The sequence below is a fragment of the Nicotiana sylvestris genome, chromosome 11 (genome assembly GCF_000393655.2).
Source record: "Nicotiana sylvestris chromosome 11, ASM39365v2, whole genome shotgun sequence".
In the NCBI taxonomy this organism is placed as follows: domain Eukaryota; kingdom Viridiplantae; phylum Streptophyta; class Magnoliopsida; order Solanales; family Solanaceae; genus Nicotiana; species Nicotiana sylvestris.
Genome location: NC_091067.1, coordinates 145859677 through 145883082, shown reverse-complemented (window position 1 = coordinate 145883082; position 23406 = coordinate 145859677). Strand labels below are relative to the sequence as shown.

Sequence of the window (23406 nt, the reverse complement as noted above, 5' to 3'; positions counted from 1 at the left end):
ACTAACCTTTCCTCTCACAGAACTCACGATTTTCTTTGGATGCAGACACTCGACTTGCAATATCATCAGGTATATTTATGTACGCATACTTTCCCAAGAATGCAACTTCTCAAAATCATCACTTGCCCGCAATTACTATCCGTACACAATCTCCCCAACAGTCATATTATCGTAATTGTCTATCAGCTAAGAGATTTTACTACTAATCATCCTTTTACATTCTTGCACTGCATAAGGCTACTCTTCTGCCTTTCGAGACTAAGCATTGTCTCCCATCTGCATTTCCTGCATTGCATAAGGCTACCTTTCTGCCTTTCGAGACTAAGCTCTGTCTCTATCTGCATTTTGCATAAGGCTACTCTTCTGCCTTCCGAGGTTAAGCTCTACCTCCATCTGCATTTCCTGCGTTGCATAAGGCTATCTTTCTGCCTTTTGAGACTAAGCTCTATCTCCATATGCATTTTGCATAAGGCTACCTTTCTGCCTTCCGATGTTAAGCTCTACCTCCATCTACATTTCCTGCGTTGCATAAGGCTACCTTTCTGCCTTTCGAGACTAAGCTCTGTCTCCATCTGCATTTTGCATAAGGCTACCCTTCTGCCTTCCGAGGTTAATCTCTACCTCCATCTGCATTTACTGCGTTGCATAAGGTTACCTTTCTGCCTTTCGAGACTAAGCTCTGTCTCCATCTGCATTTCCTGCATTTTGCATAAGGCTACCCTTCTGCCTTCCGAGGTTAAGCTCTACCTCTATCTGCATTTCCTGCATTGCATAAGGCTATCTTTCTGCCTTCCGAGACTAAGCTCTATCTCTATCTGCATTTTGCATAAGGCTACCTTTTTGCCTTTCGAGACTAAGCTCTGTCTCCATCTGCATTTTGCATAAGGCTACCTTTCTGCCTTCCGAGGCTAAGCTCTGTCTCCATCTGCATTTTGCATAAGGCTACCTTTCTGCCTTCCGAGGTTAAGCTCTACCTCCATCTGCATCTCCTGCATTGCACAAGTCAACCTTTCTTCCTTCTGAGACTAAGCTCTGTCTCCATCCTGCATGGCTGAAATATTGCCACTTTATTTTCTTGCATCGGCTGAAAGATCTCCACCTTATCTCTCTGGCATGGCTGAAATATCACCACCTTTTACGCCTCGCATCGACTGATATATCGCCAACGATACACGACCAACACCTGCCTTAACCGTTTCTGCAGTTCCTGCCTTCCTTGGCTTCTTCCGCTTCTACGACTACACACTCGCTTCTGCGTGACCACAACTGCGGTCCCTTAGCCGCATCTTCTGAATTCTGCTTTTGATCAAAATGTCTACCAAACCATGTCCGAATGACCTGAAATTTTGAACACACATCCCAAATGACACAACGGACCTGCTGCAACTCCAGGAATTCCATTCCGACCCATATATCAAAATCTCACATAACAACCGGAAAACGCCAAAATTCCAATTTCGCCAAGTCAAACCTAAATCTACTCTGGACCTCCAAAACACATTCCGATCATGCTCCTAAGTCCCAAATCACTTCCCGAAGCTATCCAAACCATCAGAACTCACATCCGAGCCCTTTATCATATAAATCAACATCCGATTGACTTTTCTAACTTAATTTTCCTCAAAAGAGACTAAGTGTCTCAAACCTTACCAAAATATTTTCGAACCCGAGCCAACCAACCCAATCACACATAAAACCAATAAACAAAGCAATAAGAAGTAGAAATGGAGGAAACAGAGTGGTAACTCATGAGACGACTGGCCGGTGTCACATCCTCCCCCTCTTAAACAAACGCTCATCCTCGAACGAGTCAAGAAACATACTTAAAGCCTCAAACAGGTAAGGATATCTGCTCCGCATCTCCCACTCGGTCTCCCGGGTAGCCTCCTCCACGGGCCGACCTCTCCACTGCACTTTCACTGAAGTTATATCCTTTGATCTCAACTTTCGAACCTGACAATCCAAAATAGCTGCTGACATAGTTTACTCATCGATCTTGCAATGAAATCCCTATTACACATTTCTCGTTCTAGGAAAATATTTTACACACTCAACCTTTCAAAAGTGTGTCTAAGATATACCACTTTTGTGTTTGACCAATTTTTCAGATAACGTGAAAGCCATGCCCTAATAGGATCGTGACACGTATCATTGACTTTTAAAAGGAAAAAGAAACATTAGAAATTAGAATTAAACCCATCTTCATCTTCCCATTATCTATCTTAAGCACCGTTGTTGCCGCCACCATGGTTGTTTGTGAGAAATTTTCCAACAACACCAAAATTCAACCACACTATCTAAACAACTAGTCGAAAAAAATTCTAGCAACAAATTAAGTTCAACCCCCAAATAATCAACAAGACCTAATTAACTTTTCAAGCTTTTTCAATACCCCAACAATGGTGAATTCTAGATTTTTTCACCAAACCTTGAACTACTGTTAAAGCTTTTAAATCTATCACAAAGAAATAGTTTTCACAATATTTGGATAATAAACTAAAAAAAGACACTGAAAATTTTATATTCTTTCAAAAAATCTACATGGGAAAGAGATGAGGGGTAGGGTGGTCTGAGAAAGAAGACCAGCGGAGGGGTTCCTGCGGGGAGAGGAGACAAAATATGGCATTTTTTTTACAGTAACGCATTCCTTTTTAAAATTTACCTAACTATTTCATATAATTATCCCTTTAATTTATAAACTCCAAACAAGAGAGAAATGAATCAACAATTTCCTATTTTTCTAATCAAAGGACGCGCATTCTCTAGAAGGAAACTGGAAAAAGGACAAAAACGAAAAATAAAAAATGATAACTAAACCGGGCCAAAACCACTATCTAGATCAAATAAGGAAAAAACATAAAACAAAAGCTTAATATGTTCTTACCTTATCGAGGTGAGGGCCTTTGATCGTCTACCACCCAACTGGTGTGTTGACAATATGTGTGCCATATTTATTCTCTGTTACCTTGAAGTTAAAATCACATAGTCGCAAAAAGTTTAGACTCAAACAAAACAATCCATAAGAAATACCGACAAAAATATGAATGAAATACAACAAATTTAGTAAAAAAAATAAAAAAGAACAATGTAATCTAGTATTACACAAAAGACATGTCTTGAAATGTAATAACACATCCACGTCTTCATCTCTACTTAGTGAGGAATTTCGAGTTCTCGCTTACTTCTCTCTTCAAAACGTATATTTACATTAGATGAATATTTATATCGAAATGAATTCAACTTGTTATCCATAGAGTGTACACTTTACATCTTTGTATAAAATTGTTATTGGATTAGTCTTTGACTAAGGGAAAAGACATCAAACTACCAAATATGGGTATTTTTGTCTTTCAAATTTTCACTTTAGATGTTCCCACTTTTCTAGTAATAGAAGGTAGAAGATAGAAGATAGATTAAATGGCCCCCACAGTGACAAATTTTTAATGCATAAGAAAGCAATGTTTTGTACTATATGCTGGCGTAACCATTTCAACACTCATTAACCAACCTCCCGCTCAAACCGATTAGGTCTTTCTTCAGCTTTACAAAACCTTAATAAAGCATATGTGGCATTGCTCAGAATTCAATGAAGCTTGACATTCTCATTCAACTTATCCAGCTTGGCATTCTCGTCCAACTCCTCCAGCAAAGGACGCAACACCTTATCCAGTAAAGGATGCAACACCTTATCCAGTAAAGGACACACTGCCTCATGCCGATGAACAAGATCACGACCTTTAGTGCTCTCAGCAACGTGTCCTAGTTGTTTCACAGCCTATAGTTGGAACGAAATACAATCAGTCTGCTAATTAAATAGGAATACAACATAGGGGTCTCCCAATTATAAAACACACCTCCTCACGAACATCACAACTTAGAGAATCCAGAAGCTTTAAAAGAATTTCCACCAGCCCATGTTCAATCAATAAATTGGTAAACAACAAGGCAATAGAAGTAATGCCTAAGAGAGCCAAAACAGCTTCAGTCTGTGAACAGAAACCACAAAGAGTGAATCTACAACCATGAAACACGCTTAAAAAAGTAATCAACACATCAATGCCTACCCGGAGATTGGGAGAATCTTTCCGCTCTAGAAACTCATCAAATCGAGGAATAACACCATATTCTAAAATAAATGGTGTACGAAGAGGAGAGTCAACTGTGAATAGAAATTTGTAAGTAAGGAATAAGCAGAGTGAATAAAATCAACAGCAAAGAAGCTGGAACAGGCTTTTGTCATACAGTCAAAGAGCATTTTTGTCACGACCCCAACCCCGAACCCGGTCGTGATGGTGCCTCTTATGAAGACAAGGCCAGCCAGTTTGACCAAATTCTCCTTTTAAAATAGTTAAGCAACACAAAAATAGTCTAAACATGATTAATAACCCTGAATAGCGGAAATAACAATAACAATGTGGAAATGTCGAACCCGACACAACCCTAACTGGGGTGTCACAAGTCACAAGCATCTATAGACCATGATACAAGTCTGCTAAATCCAATATCTAGTACAAATGTTTGAAGGAAATAGAAATGACAAGATAGTAGAGACACACGGTTTCGTACGCCAACAACTACCACGTAGTCTCCGAATACCGCCTGGAACTGGAGGAATCAACACTGAGGAGCGAAACCAGCGATACCTGAATCTGCACATGGTGTAGGGAGTAATGTGAGTACTCCGACCCAGTGAATAATAAATATAAATAATGACTGAAGGTAAGAAAGCACGTAAGGCACAAGCCATTCTATAATGAAGTAGTAAAAGAATCACTTAAAACAGTAAAACAGTGAAGAGTCAAGTAAAAATCCCTTTTCAACAAGTAAAACAAGTAGTTGAAGGTAAGTAAACAAATAGAAGTTCGCCCCTCGGGCACAGTATCAACAAATCTGCCCCTCGGGCAATATCTCAAAAATAGTACCAGCCCCTCGAGCTCAATCTCAGAACAATGTCATCCCCTCGGGCTCAATCTCACATCACAATGGGCACCTGCGCTCACTGGGGATGTACAGACTCTGGGAGGGGCCCCTTACAGCCCAAGCGCAATATCAAGCCATCTTGTGGCATCAAGTCTAGGCCCTCGGCCTTATATCAATCAAGCCATCTCGTGGCGTATATATGTATCTCAGGCCCTCGGCCTCATATCAGTACCAGTGTATCCTTACAACTAGGCCCTCGGCCTTACTCAGTCCAAAAATCATCACAAGCCCCTCGGGCAATAGTAAAACAGTATCTCTCAGCCCAAAACATCATTTAAAATATCATTTAAGTCTCAAAACTGAGTAAAAATGGCTGAGTAGTAAAGTAGTGGAAAATAACGGGACTGAGTTTAAGTAATAAGTCAAAATAGTGAGGAAATGGTAATAAAAATCCCCGAAAGGTTCAAATAGTTGGCACAAAGCCCAAATATGGCAATCAACCCAAATCATGATGATAGCAAATAAGTTTCAGCCAAATACGCGATAAAATCATCAATCGGGACGAACTAAGTCACAATCCCCAATAGTGCATGACCCCACACTCATCATCAAGCGTGTGTCTCACCTCAATAAAGCACTACGATGTGAAATCCGGGGTTTCAAACCCTCAGAGCATCATTTACAATCATTACTCACCTCGAACCGACTAAATCTCTAGCTCGTGACGCCTTTGCTCCTCGAATCGGCCTCCACACACGTCGAATCTATCCAAAATCAAAATGAATATGTCACAATATGCTAAGGGAACAAAGCCCAAGTGAAAACAATCGAACAACAACAACAACAACAACAACACAGTATAATCCCACAAGTGGGGTCTGAGGAGGGTAATATGTCCGCAGACCTTACCTCTACCCCGAGGGGCAGAGAGGCTGTTTCCAGGAGACCCTCGACTCAAGAAAGCAACAAGAGACGCTATATTAGTACTATCAATAGACTCATAATAAAATAACAGAAAATAACATAAAATCCATAACATAACATAAAATACCATAAAATAACATCAATATAAGAAATATAGGAAATACGAGAAAGATGTAAAGTATACTAATAACCAACAGATAAAGCCCATCATCAGTAGCTGATCAGTAGCATCCTAAGACTAACTCCTAACTGTCTAATCTCACTCTAGTGTGCTGTAGAAAATATTCACAATTTCCCCCTAACCTACAACCTTAATGCTCGACCTCCACAATTCCCTGTTAAGGGCCATGTCCTCAGTAACCCTAAGTCGCGCCATGTCCTGCCTGATCACCTCTCCCCAATACTTCTTAGGTCTCCCTTTACCTCTCCGCGTGTCCACCACAGCCAGTCGCTCACACCTCCTCATCGGTGCATCAATGTTCCTCCTCTGAATGTGCCCGAACCATCTGAGTCTTGCTTACCGCATCTTGTCCTCCATGGGGGCCACACACACCTTCTCTCGAATATATTCATTCCTAACCTTATCCCTCCTTGTATGCCCACACATCCACCTCAACATCCTCATCTCTGCAACTTTCATCTTCTGGATGTGTGAGTTCTTAACCGGCCAACACTCGGTCCCATACAATATGGCAGGCCTAACCACTGCTTTATAAAATTTACCTTTCAGTAACGGTGGCACTTTCTTGTCACATAGGACTCCCGTCGCTAACCTCCACTTCATCCACCCCACCCCTATATGGTGTGTGACATCCTCGTCGATCTCCCCGACCCCTTGAATAACTGACCCAAGGTACTTGAAACTACCCCTCTTAGGGATGACTTGAGAATCAAGCCTCACTTCCCCTCCCGCTTCTGTCGGCTCGGCCCCAAATTTGCACTCGAGGTATTCCGTCTTCGTCCTGCTCAACCTGAAACCTTTTGACTCAAGGGAATATCTCCAAACCTCTAGCCTCTCGCTGACGCCGCATCGTGTCTCGTCAATTAGGACTATGTCATTAGTAAATAGCATGCACCATGGCACCTACCCTTGAATATGATGCGTTATGGCATCCATCACCAGGGTAAATAGGAAAGGGCGGAACGCAGACCCTTGGTGCAACCCCGTAACAATCAGAAAATTCTTGGAGTTGCCTCCTGCTGTCCTAACCCGAGTCTTAGCGCCATCATACGTGTCCTTAATCACCCTAATGTAGGCAACCGGGACCCCTTTAGCCTCTAGGAAGCTCCATAAAACCTCCCTAGGAACCCCGTCGTACGCTTTCTCTAGATCGATAAACACCATGTGGATATCCTTCTTCTTATCCCTGTATTGTTCCACCATCCTCCTAATAAGGTGGATAGCTTCTGTGGTAGATCGCCCCAGCATGAACCCGAGCTGGTTGTCTGAAATAGACACCGTCCTTCGCACTCTCATTTATACCACTCTCTCCCAGACTTTCATGGTATGACTTAGTAATTTGATACCCCTATAGTTGTTATAGCTATGGATATCGCCTTTGTTCTTATACAATGGAACCATTATAATCCACCTCCACTCTTCAAGCATCCTATTAGTCTTGAATATAACATTAAACAACCTAGTAAGCCATTCCAAGCCTGCTCTACCCACACACCTCTAAAGTTCATTCGGAATTTCATCTGGCCCGGTAGCTCTGCCCCTTCTCATCTTACGCATTGCCTCCATGACCTCATCGACCTCAATGTCCCTACAATCACTTAATTCATGGGGGCTATCGGTATTCCTCAATAAACAAAGTACAATGTTTTGATCCCCTTCCTCATTTAGAAGTTTATGAAAGTATGTCTGCCATCTCCTCTTAATCTGGTCATCCCCCATCAAAACTTTGCCGTCATCATCTTTTATGTACCTCACTTGGTCCAGATCCTGAGCTGTCCTCTCTCTCACCTTAGCGAGTCGGAGTAACTTCTTATCCCCTCCTTTGTTCCCTAATTCCTCATACAAACGAGCAAAAGCTGTCGTCTTAGCCTCCGTCACTGCCATCTTCTCCTCCTTCCTAGCTACCTTATATCTCTCAATGTTCGCTCTCTTCTCCTCCTCGCCAGTGCTCCTTACTAATCGCAGGTAAGCCGCCTTCTTCACTTCCACTTTACCTTGGACAACTGCATTCCACCACTTATCTCCTTTATGGCCACCGGTGCAGCCCGAAGATCTCCCTAACACCTCTCTCGCCGCCTTCCTTATATAGTCCGCCGTCGTCAACCACATATTGCTTGCGTCCCCACTACTTCTCCAAGCTCCCATTGCCGACAACCTTCCTTCCAACTCCTGAGTTTTATCCTTAGTAAAGGCGCCCCACCTAATCCTCGGGCGGACTCGTACTGACCTCTGCTTCCTCCTTATCATAATACTAATGTCCATCACCAAAAGCCTATGTTGCATTGTAAGGGTCTCACCCGGGATAACTTTGCAATCCTCGCACAACCTTCTGTCGCATCTCCTAAGGAGGAGATAGTCAATCTGAGTCTTCGCCACCGAACTTTGGTAAGTAACCAAATGCTCCTCCCGCTTCGGAAAACTTGAGTTCGCAATCACTAGATAGAATGTCTTGGCAAAATCCAGCAGCAAAGTGCCCCCTCCGTTCCGTTCCCCGAAACCAAAGCTGCCATGCACCTCAGTATAACCACCTGCAGACGACCCAATATGGCCATTGAAATCCCCTCCTATGAATAACCTCTCGGAAGGCAGAATACTACGAACGATGTCATCCAACCCCTCCCAAAAGCGCCTTTTAATCTCCTCATCCAAGCCTACTTGCGGCGCATACACGCTAACGACATTTAAAGTACACTCACCCACAAGCGAAAACAATCGAAAAATACCAAAAATCCCGAAATTGGCCAAACCCAAGCCCCGAGCCCACTTCTCGAAACTCAGAAATTTTTACATCAATAGATTCCTCATCTCTCCACGAGTCTATGCATATCAAGAACACTAAAATCGGAGTCCAAATGACCCCTCAAATCCTCCTTTAAAGGCCTCTTAAACTCAAACCCTAATCCTCCATTTTTAGCTCTTTTAATTCCTTTAATTACAGCCTTAATCCATGAACTACCATAGAAATGTGTTTTAGGTCCAAAATCCTTACCTTAACGAAGTTCCCTTGAAATCCCTCTTCCAAATCGCCCAGGCATACTCGCATCTGCGGTCCAAAATCTGTTTCTGCGGTACCGCATTTGCGGTTAACACTCCACTTATGCGGAAATCACTAAAGCCGGCCACTACCGCATCTGCGATCCTTCTTTTGCATTTGCGGTTCCGCAGATGCGGCCCCCCACAACCACATTTGCGGTTTCCTGACACTCCCCTCCAAAACTGCTTCTGCGGCTTCTCCCTCGCACATACGGCGCCGCACCTGTGGCCTCCAAACCGCAGGTGTGAAAACACCAGAAACAACAAATTTCTGCAATCTCTCAAGTCTCAAATCTTCTTGTTAACCATTAAAAATCACCCCAAGGCCCCCGGGACCTCAACTAAAAGCACAAACGTGACCCAATACCTTGTTCAAACTTTTTCCAATCATCAAAACACCTCAAACGACATCAAATCAACCAAAACACCTCGGATTCAAGCCTAAGTTTCTAAAATCTTTCCGAAATATGCTTTTGATTAAAAACCCAACCAAACCATGTCTGAATGACCTGAAATTTTACACACACATCCCAAATGTCATAACGAAGCTACTGCAACTCTCGAAATTCCATTCCGACCCATATATCAAAATCTCACATATCAACCGAAAATCGCCAAAATGAACACTTCGCAAATTCAAGCTTAATTCTACTCCGAACCTCCAGAACCCATTCCGATCACGCTCCTAAGTCACAAATCACCTTCCGAAGCTAATCGAACCACCGGAACTCACATCCGAACCCTCTAACACATAAATCAATATCCGGTTGACTTTTCCAACTTAAACATTCTTAAAAGAGACTAAGTGTCTCACTTCTTACCAAATCCTCTCCGAACTCAAACTAATCAACTCGATCACATAAAACACAGATAATGAAGCATAAGGAAGCAGAAATGGGGGAAAACGAAGCGATAACTCATAAGGCGACTGGCTGGGTCGTCACATCCTCCCCAACTTAAACAAACGTTCGTCCTCGAACGAGTCAAGAAACATACCTGAAGCCTCAAACAGATGAGGATATATACTCCTCATCTCCCGTTCGGTCTCCCAGGTTGCCTCCTCTATGGGCCGACCTCTCCACTGCACTTTCACTGAAGCTATATCCTTCGACCTCAATTTTCGAACCTAGCGACCCAAAATAGCTACTGGCTCCACATCATAGGTCAAATCATCATCCAACTGAACAGTGTTGAAATCCAAAACATGAGACAAATCCCCAACATACTTCCAGAGCATAGAAACATGAAATACCGGATGCACACTCGACAAGCTGGGTGGAAAAGCAAGCTCATAAGCTACCTCCCCAATCCTCCGAAGCACCTCAAAAGTCCTAATGAACCGAGGACTCAATTTCCCTTTCTTCCCAAATCTCATAACACCCTTCATAGGTGAAACCTTCAACAGAACCTTCTCGCCAACCATGTATGACACATCTCGAACCTTCCTATCAGCATAACTCTTTTGCCTCGATTGCGCTGTACGAAGCCTCTCCTGAATCATCTTCACCTTCTCCAAAGCATCCTGCACCAAATTAGTCCCCAATAACCTAGCCTCACCGGGCTCGAACCAACCAATTGGAGATCTACACCGCCTCCCATACAAAGCCTCATATGGAGCCATCTGAATACTCGACGGGTAGCTGTTGTTATAAGAAAACTCTGCAAGTAGTAGAAACTCATCCCATGATCCTCCGAAATCAATGACACACGCACGCAACATGTCCTCCACTATCTGAATAGTGCGCTCAGACTGCCCATCCGTTTGAGGATGAAAAGTTGTGCTCAACTCCACCTGAGTACCCAACTCTCTCTGCACGACTCTCTAAAACTGCGAAGTAAACTGAGTACCTCTATCTGAAATGATGGAAACTGGGACACCATGCAAACGAACAATCTCCCGAATAAAGATCTCTGCCAACCGCTCTTAGGAATAGGTATTATACACAGGAATGAAGTGCGCGGACTTGATCAGCCGATCCACAATCACCCAAATAGCATCGACTTCTTCAAAGTCAATGGAAGTCCAACAACAAAGTCCAGAGTGATCCTCTCCCACTTCCAATTAGGAATATCCATCTGCTGAAGCAAACCACCCGGTCTCTGATGCTCATATTTCACCAGCTGACAATTGAGACACCGAGCTACAAATTCCACAATATCTTTCTTCATTCTTCTCCACCAACAGTACTGCCTCAAATCCTGATACATCTTTGCGGCACCGGATGAATGGAATACCGTGAGCTATGAGCCTCCTCAGAATCAACTCCCGAAGCCCATCCACATTGGGCACGCAAATCCGGACCTGCATCCTCAATACTCCATCATCACCAACGGTCACATCTCTAGCATCATCATGCTGAACTCTGTCCCTAAAGACTAGCAAATGCGGATCATCATACTGGCGCTCTCTGATGCGATTATATAAGGAAGACCTAGAAACCACACAAGCCAATACCCGACTGGGCTCCAAAATATCCAACTTTACGAACCGATTGGCCAAGGCCTGAACATCAACTACAAGAGCTCTCTCTCCAACTAGAATATATGCCAAACTCCCCATACTCAGTGCCTTTCGGCTCAAGGCATCGGCCACCACATTGGCCTACCCCAGATGGTACAATATAGTGATATCATAATCCTTAAGTAACTCCAACCATCTCCGCTGCCTCAAATTAAGATCCTTCTATTTGAATAATTACTGAAGACTGTGATGATTAGTAAACACCTCACAAGATACGCCATACAATTAATGCCTCCAAATCTTCAACGCGTGAACTATGACAGTCAACTCCAAATCATGAACAGGGTAGTTCTTCTCATGGGGCTTCAACTGAAGAGAAACATAAGCAATAACTCTACCCTCCTACATCAACACACAACCAGTCCCAACTCTCGAAGCATCACAATACACGCTATATGAACTTGAAGCTGATGGCAAAACCAATACTAGAGCTGTGGTCAAAGCTGTCTTGAGCTTCTGAAAATTCTCCTCACACTCATCCGACCATACAAATGAGACACCCTTCTGAGTCAACTTGGTCAAAGGCAATGCGATAGATGAGAATACCTGAACAAACCAGCGATAATAGCCTGCCAAACCAAGAAAGCTGCGAATCTCTATAGTTGTGGACGGTTTAGGCCAACTCTGAACCTCCTCTATCTTCTTCGGATCAACTTGAATACCCTCACTGGACACCACGTGCCCTAAGAAAGCCATTGAACTAAGCCAAAACTCACACTTGGAGAATTTTGCATAAAGCTTATCCTCTCTCAATCTCTACAACACAACTCTCAAATACTCCGCGTGCTCCTCCTGACTACGCAAATATACCAAAATATCATCAATGAAGACTATGACGAATGAATCAAGATAAGGCCGGAACACGTTGTTCATCAAATGCATGAACGTTGCTGGGGCATTGGTCAGCCCAAACGACATCACCAAGAACTCATAGTGATCATATCGGGTCCTAAAAGCCGTCTTAAGAATATCTGAATCCCTGATCTTCAACTGGTGATAACCCGAACGGAGATCAATCTTGGAGAACACCCTCGCTCCCTGAAGCTGATAAAATAAATCATCGATGCGAGGCAAATGATACTTGTTCTTAATTGTTACCTTGTTCAATTGCCTATAATCAATGCACATTCTCATTGTGCCATCCTTATTCTTCACAAATAGAACCGGCGCACCCCAAGGTGACACACTAGGCCGAATGAACCCCTTATCTAGGAGCTCCTGAAGCTGCTTCTTTAACTCCTTCAACTCCGTTGGTGCCATACGATACAGCGAAATAGAAATGGGCTGAGTGCCTGGCACCAGGTCAATACCAAAATTAATATCCCTATCCGGTGGCATGCCCGGCAGGTCTGCAGGAAACACATCGGGAAAATCCCTCACAACTAGAACATAATCAATACTGGGAGTCTCAGCTCTGACATCCCTCACAAACGCTAGATATAAAAGACAACCCTTCCTAACCATATGCTGGGCCTTCAAGAAAGTGATCACTCTACTAGGAACGTAATCAGTCATACCTCGCCACTCGATCCGTGGCACACCCGGCATAGCCAATGTGACTGTCTTAGCATGACAGTCTAGAATAGCACGACACGGAGATAGCCAATCCATGCCCAAAATGACATCAAAATCCACCATGTTCAGTAGTAATAGATCCATTCAGGTCTCTAGACCCCCAATAGTTACCACACACGGTCTACAACAACAGTATCGCCCACCTGGGTAGATACATGAACAGGTAAAGCAAGAAACTAATGGGGCGTACCCAAATAATGAACAAAATACGAGGACACATAAGAAAAGGTAGAACCGAGATCAAATAATACAGAGGCATCTATATGGCAGATTGAAACAATACCTATAATGATAGCATCTGAAGCAACAACATCGGGTCTGCCTGGGATGGCATAGAAACGAGCCTGACCGCCCCCTGATTGACCTCCTCCTCTGGGGCGAACCCTGGCTGACTCACCTCCACCCTTAGCTGGCTGAGCGGGTGGTGGTGAAGGAATTGGCGTTGAAGCCGATGACTGACCCCTCTATTGGGACGAACTAGCAATATGACGAGGACACTGCTTCCACATGTGGCCCATCTCACCACACTCATAACAACTCCCAGGTGCTAGAGAAGGGGACTAAAGGGAACCCCTCGCACTGGAGTGACTAGCAGATTCACTCGGCATAGAAGAGCCCTGAGCTGATGGGGCACGAGATGAACTCTGAGCTGGAAGGGCACTGAGTGATGATTGGCCCTGCTGAGATCCATGATAACCATGACCTGAAGATGCCCACGATAACCTAGGCAGGCTGACTGAGCAGGCTTGAATGAACGACCTCTACCATGCTGAAACTGGCCCCTCGAAGGAGCACCACTATAACTGCCCGATCCTCGAGGCCTCTTGGCCTCCCTCTCCTCTCGCTCCTAACTGCAAACCGACTCATCTCACGAGCGATATCAACCACCTCCTCGAACGTAGTACCCATCACTCTCTCTCTAGTCATAAGAATACGGAGATGATAAGTAAGGCTATCAACAAATCTTCTGATCCTCTCTCGATCTGTCAGAACCAACCAGATGGCCTGACGAGCCAACTCAAAAAACCTCGACTCATACTGTGACATAGTCATATCCCCTTATCGCAACCTCTCAAACTGTCTATGCAGCTCCTCTCTGTGGGACTGTGGCACATACTTTTCCAGGAAGAGAATGGAGAACTGCTGCCAAGTAAGGGGCGCTGTAACAACAGGCCTACGCCTCTCACACACCTCCCACCAAGTGAAGGCAGACCCAGAAAACTGAAAGGTAGTAAATGCCACACCACTAGTCTCAAGAATCCCTGCTATATGAAGCATTCGCTGGCACTTATCCAAGAAACCCTAGGCATCCTTTACCTCTTCTCCACTGAATGTTGGAGGCTGGAGTCTACCAAACCTCTCAAGTCGACGCTACTTATCATCCGGCATAACCGGCACTACAAATTCTTGAGCTGGTGCAACCGGCTGGGCTGGAGGTGCCCCCGACATCTGAAGTCCCTGCACTACCTGCTCAGGTGTGCGAGCGACGAGAGTCTAATTGCCTTCCCCGACCTGTGAAGTAGCTGCGGTTGTAGTGGCTGAAACCACCTGAGCCAAGCCAGTGCAAACTAATAAGATCTGTGCCAAGGACTCCTAAAGACCCGGGATCACGATGGGTACAACTGGTGCCTCAACTAGTGCTGTTGGAGCATCCATAGCTGGAGCCTGATCCTGAGCTAGGGCAACTAGTGGATCTACAGGTGCTGCCCTCGCTGCTCTGTATCTGCCACGACCGCGTCCACGACCTCTGGTGGCCCCAACTGGTGGCATTGGTGGTCGTCCACCCAGTCTGGTAGCTCGTATCCTCACCATCTGTGAGAGAATAGAATAACAGAAGTTTAGTACTCGGACCAACAAGTTTGCATGACAAGAATTTCGAGAATATGAAGTTTTTCCTAAAGGTTCTGCAGCCTCTCGAGGATAAATACAGATGTCTCTGTATCGATCTGTGAGACTCTACTAAACATGCTCATGACTCGTAAGACCAATGTAACTTAGGCTCTGATACCAACTTGTCACGACCACAACCCCAAACCCGATCGTGATGGCATCTCTCGTGAAGACAAGGCCAGCCAGTTTAACCCTATTTGCCTTTTAAAACAGTTAAGCAACACAAAAATAGTCTAAAGATGATTAATAACCCTGAATAGCGGAAATAACGATAACAATGCGGAAAAGTCCAACCCGACACAGCCCTACCCGGGGTGTCACAAGTCACGAGCATCTATCGACCATGATACAAGTCTGCTAAATCCAATATCTAGTACAAATGTTTGAAGGAAATAGAAATGATAAGATAGTAGAGACACGGGGCTGCGGACGCCAACAATTACCTCGTAGTCTCTGAATACCTCCTGGAACTGGAGGAATTAGCACTCAGGAGCGGAACCAGCGACGCTTGAATATGCACACATGGTGTATGGAGTACTGTGAATACTCCGACCCAGTGAGTAATAAACATAAATAATGACTGAAGGTAACAAAACACGTAAGGCACAAGGCATTCTATAATGAAGCAGTAAAAGAATCACTTAAAAAGGTAAAACAGTGAAGTGTCAAGTAAAAATCCCTTTTCAACAAGTAAAACAAGTAGTTGACAGGTAAGTAAACAAATAGAAGTTCGCCCCTCGGGCAACATCTCAGATATAGTACCAGCCCTTCGGGCTCAATCTCAGAACAATGCCAGTCCCTCAGGCTCAATCTCACATCACAATGGGTACCCGCACTCACTAGGGGTGTACAGACTCCGGGAGGGGCCCCTTATGGCCCAAGCGCAATATCAAGCCATCTCATGGTATCAAGTCTAGGCCTTCGGCCTCATATCAATCAAGCCACCTCGTGGCGTATATATGTATCTCAGGCCCCCGGCCTCATATCAGTACCAGTGTATCCTTACAACTAGGCCCTCGGCCTTACTCAGTCGAAAAATCATCATAAGCCCCTCGGGCACGAGTAAAACAGTATCTCTCAGCCCAAAACATCATTTAAAATATCATTTAAGTATCAAAACTAAGTAAAAATGGCTGAGTAGTAAAATGGTGGAAAATAACGGGACTGAGTTCAAGTAATAAGTCAAAACAGTGAGGAAATGGTAATAAAAATCCCCGAAAGGTTCAAATAGTTGGCACGAAACCCAAATATGGCAATCAACCCAAATTATGATGATAACAAATAATTTCAGCCAAATACGCGATAAAATCATCAATCGAGATGAACCAAGTCACAATCCCCAATAGTGAACGACCCCACACTCGTCATCAAGTGTGTGTCTCACCTCAATATAGCACTACGATGTGCAATCCGTGGTTTCAAACCCTCAGAGAATCATTTACAATCATTACTCACCTCGAACCGACTAAATCTCTAGCTCGCGACACCTTTTCCCCTCTAATCGTCCTCCACGCGTGTCGAATCTATCCAAAATCAGAATGAATACGTCACAATATGCTAAGGGAACAAAGCCCAAGCGAAAACAATCGAAAAATACAAAAAATCCCGAAATTGACCAAACCCGAGCCCCGGGTCCACTTCTCAAAACTTAGAAATTTTTACATCAATAGATTCCACATCTCCCCATGAGTCTATGCATATCAAGAACACTAAAATCGGAGTCCAAATGACCCCTCAAATCCTCCTTTAAAGGCCACTTAAACTCAAGACCTAATCCTCCATTTTTAGCCCTTTAATTCCTTTAATTACAACCTTAATCCATGAAATACTACCATAGAAATGTGTTTTAGGTCCAAAATCCTTACCTTAACGAAGTTCCCTTGAAATCCCTCTTCCAAATCGTCCAAACGCTCTCAAGCCGAAGTAAAAAATGGTGGGATAACTCAAACTCGTGAAAATGAAATAACTTATATGTTCTGCCCAGGCATACCCGCATCTGCAGTCCAAAATCCGCTTTTGCGGTACCGTGATAAGTAGGTATTTTAACGAGTTTCATGCTCCTTCTTGCCTATGCTTTGATTATAAATTTTTACAAAATAGTCCCAAAAGGCTCATAAGTTGTGCTTGATTGCAAGTTTGATCGACCAAGTGACGAAATATCAAAGATCAGCTCAAAAGGAGTGAAACCTGCTCAAGTATCAAAGACAAAGTAAACTGAGGGCAAACAAGCCTAGTGCAGACCGCACAAAATGGAATGCAGCCGCACTAGGTGATTCAAAGAGATGGCAAGATCAGGCTTCAAGCAACGCGACCACAGTCCACACTGCGCGGCCCGCAGTGAAGGTTCCGCGGCCGCATTGCCTTTTTGTGCGGTCCGCGGAAGAGAGATTCATAGAGATGACAAAAACCAGGCTTCAAGCAACGCGGCAGTAGTCCACATTGCGTGGTCCGCAGTAAAGGTTCCGTGGCCGCACTGCCTTTTTGTGCGGTTCGCGAAAGAGATATTCAGAGAGACGGAAAATGCCAACGCGGTCCGCGGTCATGGTTGTACGGACCGTGACAACTGCCTCTGTGGCCGCGGTCCATTCTACGCGGTCCGCGGAGCCTAAGTCAGAGAACCCAGAATTGAAGTCCAAGAGCCTAGAGCGACTGCGGTCCATTTTACGCGGCCCGCGCTGACCCCGCAGAAGTATTTTTGTCCAGTTTTTCCAGCCTAGTATAAATAGAACATTTTACCATTTTTAGGTCATCAGATATATTCAGAACTTAGATGCGCTCGTGGGAACTTTATCTGTAGCCATTTCTTGGCATCTTAGCTCCAAATTAACGATAGATTCTTGTATTTTAATTTAGCATTTAATTAATATGTCTTGTTCTTCATCTATTTCTCTATTCTTTCCTTCAAACATGAGTAGCTAAACCCATTAACTAGGGTTGTGGCTCAACCCTAGTGTGGGTAATCGATGGGTGTTTCCATCTATTGTTAGATTGACTATGGGTGTTTCTTATTTGGGTCAATTTTATGGTTTAATCTATGAATTGGTGGTTGCAAACACTAGTTTGTGCTAAGTTGACTTGGCTCTTCTTGAGAAAGAGAGCCTAAGTCTCCAAAGTTGATCCAACAAGGAATTGGGATGGACTCAAGAGAATTGATAGTCCCAATTAAAGGGTTAAACCTCGAGAGAGTAATTACCCAACTTGAACCCCAGTTGCTTGAGCTACTTTGCCTACCCATTTGGTCTCGAGAGAGTCAATTGGGCAAAATCACTCTCTCCACCGAGAGGTATGAGAGTGGGTAAAATTGTGCAACGGTTATAGCATAAGCCCCAATTATGTCAATCGAACCTTAATAACATCTACCCGTCAATTAGCCACCTAGGTAATGTCACGACCCTAGTGCCTTTCTTCCCATTAGATACAACTTAGCAATTATCTCGTAGCATAATCTAGTTTCAATTAATAGTTTGATAATAGTAGTTTGTAATCTAAAACCCAAAAATGTATGGAAGTGACATTTGGAACAAATACACACTTCTAGTCTAGATAGATACCCGACTCCATTCCTAGCTCCCTGTGGAAATCGATCCCAACCCTCATATCGGGTAAAAGCTATTGCAACCCTCTCTTCCTACTTTTTAGTAGTGTGGAGTTGGAAGCGATCACTTTTTGGCGCCGTTGTCGGGGAGATAACGGTTTTGGCTATCTATTTAGTTAATTTTGTGTATTATTCTTCTTTCCTTCTTTGTTACTTACTTGTTTGTGTCATTACTCAGGTACCAACATGGCTTTAAACAACGCTAATGATCCTCTTGGAAACGTGATAGTGGGGGAGGAGGTAGATGATCTTGAGCAAGATGAGGTGCCTCTTGCGACTCAAGGTCAACGGAGAAGCCAGAATGCAAATGCTATTCCAAATGACAATATTCCAGACCCTCCCCGGTTCCTCCAAGAGTGGCTCCCAGAGTATTACCAAACCAGGGTTACACAAGTGATATTGTCCCACCTCGAATCCAGGCGGGCAACTTTCAAATAACCAATGTGATGTTGACCTTACTTGAGCAGCGTGGGTACTCCACGGGCGCTGCAAATCAAAATGCCTACAAATATCTCAAGGGGTTTATAGATACATGCAGGGGGAGTAAACAGACGAATGTGTCCGAGGATGCGTTGAGATTGAGACTTTTCCCGTTCTCACTTCGGGGAAAGGCATTAGATTGGCTCGAGAGACTCCCCAACCATTCCATCACAACTTAGGATGAGTTGGCGGATAGGTTTATTGCCAAATTCTTCTCTCCTAGTCATATGGCGGCACTTAGAGATGAAATATTAGCCTTCAAGCAAGAGCCAACAGAACATTTGTATGAGATTTGGGAGCGGTATAGAACGATGGTGAAGGAGTGCCCAAATAATGATATGACCGAGGCCATGATCCAACAAACATTCTACCGGGGCATAAATACTACAAATCAATGCATTGTTAACCAATTGGCCGGGGGCAATTTTATGAAACTTTCTTATGAGGAGGCATGTGATGTACTTGATGAAATGGTAGACACTTCTTCAGTATGGCAGAGTAGAGCAATTATTCCTCAAGGTGACCCTATGGTTATCCATTTGCACAAGGAATTACATGATCACGGGCAAGCGATAGCTGAACTTACCACTATGATGAATCAATTGGCTAAGGCACAGTTGCAACAAGTTTAGAATCCTCGCCAAGTGAATGTCATGGAGGGTGTTAGTATGCTTGTCAACAAGAGAAGGCAAATGAGGCAACAAAATCAAGGAAATTCTAAGGAATTTGTTGATGAATATGATGGGTGTCAAAATGATGGTTATGATGACCAAAGTGCAAGAGGTACAATATGTCAACAACTATCAAGGCAATAGAGGCAACTCTTCAAACCAACAATGGCTTACCCAAGGAAATTGGGGCAATCAACAACAAAGTGGTGGCAATTGGAACAACAACCAAAACAACAATTGGGGTAATCAGAACAACAACCAAGGCAACTGGAATGGAAATAACAACAACTGTGGAAACAACAACAATCAAGGTGGGTGGAACAACAATAGAAACCAAGGCAACCGGGGGCAAGGCTTTCAAAGGCCCCCAATGTACCAACAACCGAACAATCCACCCCTTTCCCTTCTCAAGGTCCTAGTTCCTTTAGTAATGATATGGATAGAATTGAAATGATGTTCGAGCAGATGATGAAGAGGAGTGTGGATTCGGATGCACAGTTATCTTCTCACACCACCTCTATCCAAAACTTGGAGGTGCAATTAAGCCAAATCTCTCAGTCATTGAATACTCGCCCGAAGGGTGCTCTACCAAGTGATACGGTAGTGAACCCGAATGGTGGAAATAACAATCAGGTGATGGCGGTTACAACAAGAAGTGGGAGAGGCGGTGATGTGAATACCTCAAATCAAAAGCAAAGTGTGGATAAAGATGTTGAGTTGTGGGATGATGATGTACCTTTGATTGTTGAAGATGTGGTTGAAGAGAATGTGAACAATGATGTGAGGATTGATATTGGTGAGGCCGAGGTAGAAACCCAAGATGTCGTGAACCCGTCTAGGGAACATGTGATTGACATGCCCGAGCCAGTTGTTCCAAAAGCCAAGGCTCTTTACCAAGGCCACCTCCACCTTATCCTTAGAGGCTCGCGAAGCAGAAAAATGATAATTAGTTTAAAAAGTTCATTGATATGATGAAGCGCTTATCTATTAATGTGCCATTGGTGGAGGCACTTGAAAAAATGTCAGGCTATGCAAAATTCATGAAAGACTTGGTCACAAAGAAGCATTCTATGGATTGTGAAACTATAAAGATGACTCATCAAGTTAGTGCTATAGTGCATTCAATGGCCCCGAAGCTTGAAGATCCCGATGCCTTCACCATTCCTTGTACCATTGGAAGTGCAGATTTTTCCAAAGCTCTTTGTGAATTGGGAGCTAGTATCAAGTTGATGCCCTATTCGGTCTTCAAAACTTTGGGTATTGGGCAACCTAGGCCAACTTCAATGAGACTTCAAATGGCGGATCGATCGATAAAGCGACCTTTGGGCATTATTGACGATGTGCTTGTTCGGGTGGACAAATTCATATTGCCGGCCGACTTTGTGATTTTGGATTGTGAGGTAGACTGTGAGGTTCCTATTATCTTAGGCAGACCTTTCCTTGCAACGGAGAAGGCATTGGTTGATGTTGAAGCGGGCTCACTTTCTGAGTAGGAGATGAAAAGGTCGTTTTCCACGTTTGCAAATCTATGAAGCAGCCCAATAGCACTGATGTGTGCTCATTTGTAGTCCTTGTTACAACTGTGATTGTGGATAATACCATTGCTATGATAAACGTGGAAGATCCTCTTGAAGCAGTGCTCTTGAACATGGATGTCAATGATGATGCTAGTAGAGTGGAGTGTGTGAATTCCCTACATGGGATGAGTTCTTATTCTTACGAGCCGAGGAAACTATCTTTGGATCTTGAAAACCAGAAAACTCCACCAACAAAGCCATCAATTGAGGAACCACCAGTGTTGGAGTTGAAGCCACTTCCTCCACACCTCAGATATGAATTCTTGGGTTCAAATTCTACTTTACCAGTTATTCTTTCTTCTTGCCTTACTAACATGCAGGTTGAGGCCACTTTGGCGGTGCTTCAAAAGTGAAAAAGGGCAATTGGATAGACTCTAGATGACATTCGGGGAATAAGCCCTGCATTTTGTATGCACAAAATCATCTTGGAGGAGGATGCAAAACCTTTCTTGGAGCATCAAAGAAGATTAAATGAGGTGATGCAAGAAGTGGTGAAGAAAGAGGTTATCAAGTGGTTAGACGCCGGTGTGGTTTATCCTATTTCTGACAGTTCTTGAACTTCTCCGGTGCAATGTGTGCCGAATAAGGGTGGTATGACTGTGGTGGCCAATGACAACAATGAACTCATCCTACTCGCACAGTCACCGAGTGGAGAGTCTGTATGGATTACTGGAAGCTAAACAAGGTGACCCGAAAAGATCATTTCCCATTGCCATTCCTTGACCAAATGCTAGATCGTCTTGCGGGGCATTCTTTCTATTGCTTTTTGGATGGTTACTCAGGGTACAATCAAATTTTAGTTGCCCCGGAGGACCAAGAGAAGACAACTTTTACATGTCCTTACGGCACATTCGCTTTCTCTCGAATGCCGTTCGGATTGTGTAATGCTCCGGCGACCTTCCAACGTTGCATGATGGCTATTTTCACCGACATGGTGGAAGATATCTTGGAGGTTTTCATGGATGATTTCAGCGTGGTAGGGGATTCTTTTGATGAGTGTCTGAAAAATTTGGATAGAGTATTGGCCCGGTGTAAAGACACCAACCTTTCTCAATTGGGAAAAGAGTCATTTCATGGTAGAATAGGGTATAGTGTTAGGTCACAAAATCTCGAAGCGAGGAATTGAGGTTGACAAAGACAAGATAGACGTGATTTCAAGGCTTCCTCTCCCTATTTCTGTCAAAGGGGTGAGGAGTTTTCTTGGGCACGCGGGGTTTTACCGGCGGTTCATAAAAGATTTTTCCAAATGGGTACACCCTTTGTGCAAGTTGCTAGAGAAAGATGCAAAGTTCTTGTTCGATGAGAGTTGTATGCAAGCATTCGAGCTTCTCAAGATCAAGTTGACTTCTACCCCCATCATTACCGCACCTAATTGGAGCTTGCCTTTCGAGCTCATGTGCGATGCTAGTGACGTTGCGGTTGGGGCTATTTTGGGCCAAAGGATCAACAAGATGTTTCATCTGGTGTACTACGCAAGCAAGACCATGAATGAGACTCAAAGGAACTACACAGTTACCGAGAAAGAATTTGGCTATTGTATTTCCTATGGAAAAATTCTGACCTTACCTTATGAGGGCCAAAGTTATAATGCACACCGATCATGATGCCCTTAGGTATTTGATGACCAAGAAAGACTCCAAGTCGAGATTGATGAGATGGGTGTTACTTCTTCAAGAGTTTGATCTAGAAATTGTTGACCGGAAAGGTAGTGAGAATCAAGTGGCGGACCACTTGTCCCGTTTGAGGAGGAGGGGAGGCCTTGTGATGGCCTTGAGATAAATGATTCATTTCCCGATGAGCAACTCCTTGCGGTGTCAATGAATGGAATGCCATGGTTTGCCGATGTTGCTAATTATCTCGTTACTGGAATAATCTCGTGTGAGCTCTCTTCTAACCAAAGGAAGAAGCTCAAGAGGGATAGTTTGGATTTCTATTGGGATGAGCCATACTTGTTCAAGATTTGCACGGATGGTGTGATTCGTAGATGTGTCCCGGAGGAAGAACAATTGAGTATCTTAGAGGCTTGCCATTCTTCACCC

At 43.9% G+C, this 23406-nt stretch overlaps 2 protein-coding genes across 2 annotated transcripts; one reads left to right on the top strand and one right to left on the bottom strand.

The window, feature by feature from the left end:
• Window positions 1-7522: 7522 nt before the first annotated feature.
• Window positions 7523-8170, bottom strand: LOC138881798 (uncharacterized). The gene has a single exon (XM_070162072.1). It carries the CDS (start codon window positions 8168-8170, stop codon window positions 7523-7525), a length of 648 nt encoding a protein of 215 aa, XP_070018173.1.
• A 12744-nt stretch (window positions 8171-20914) lies between these two features.
• Window positions 20915-21283, top strand: LOC138881797 (uncharacterized). Its single transcript, XM_070162071.1, has one exon. It carries the CDS (start codon window positions 20915-20917, stop codon window positions 21281-21283), a length of 369 nt encoding a protein of 122 aa, XP_070018172.1.
• The last annotated feature ends 2123 nt before the right edge of the window (window positions 21284-23406 follow it).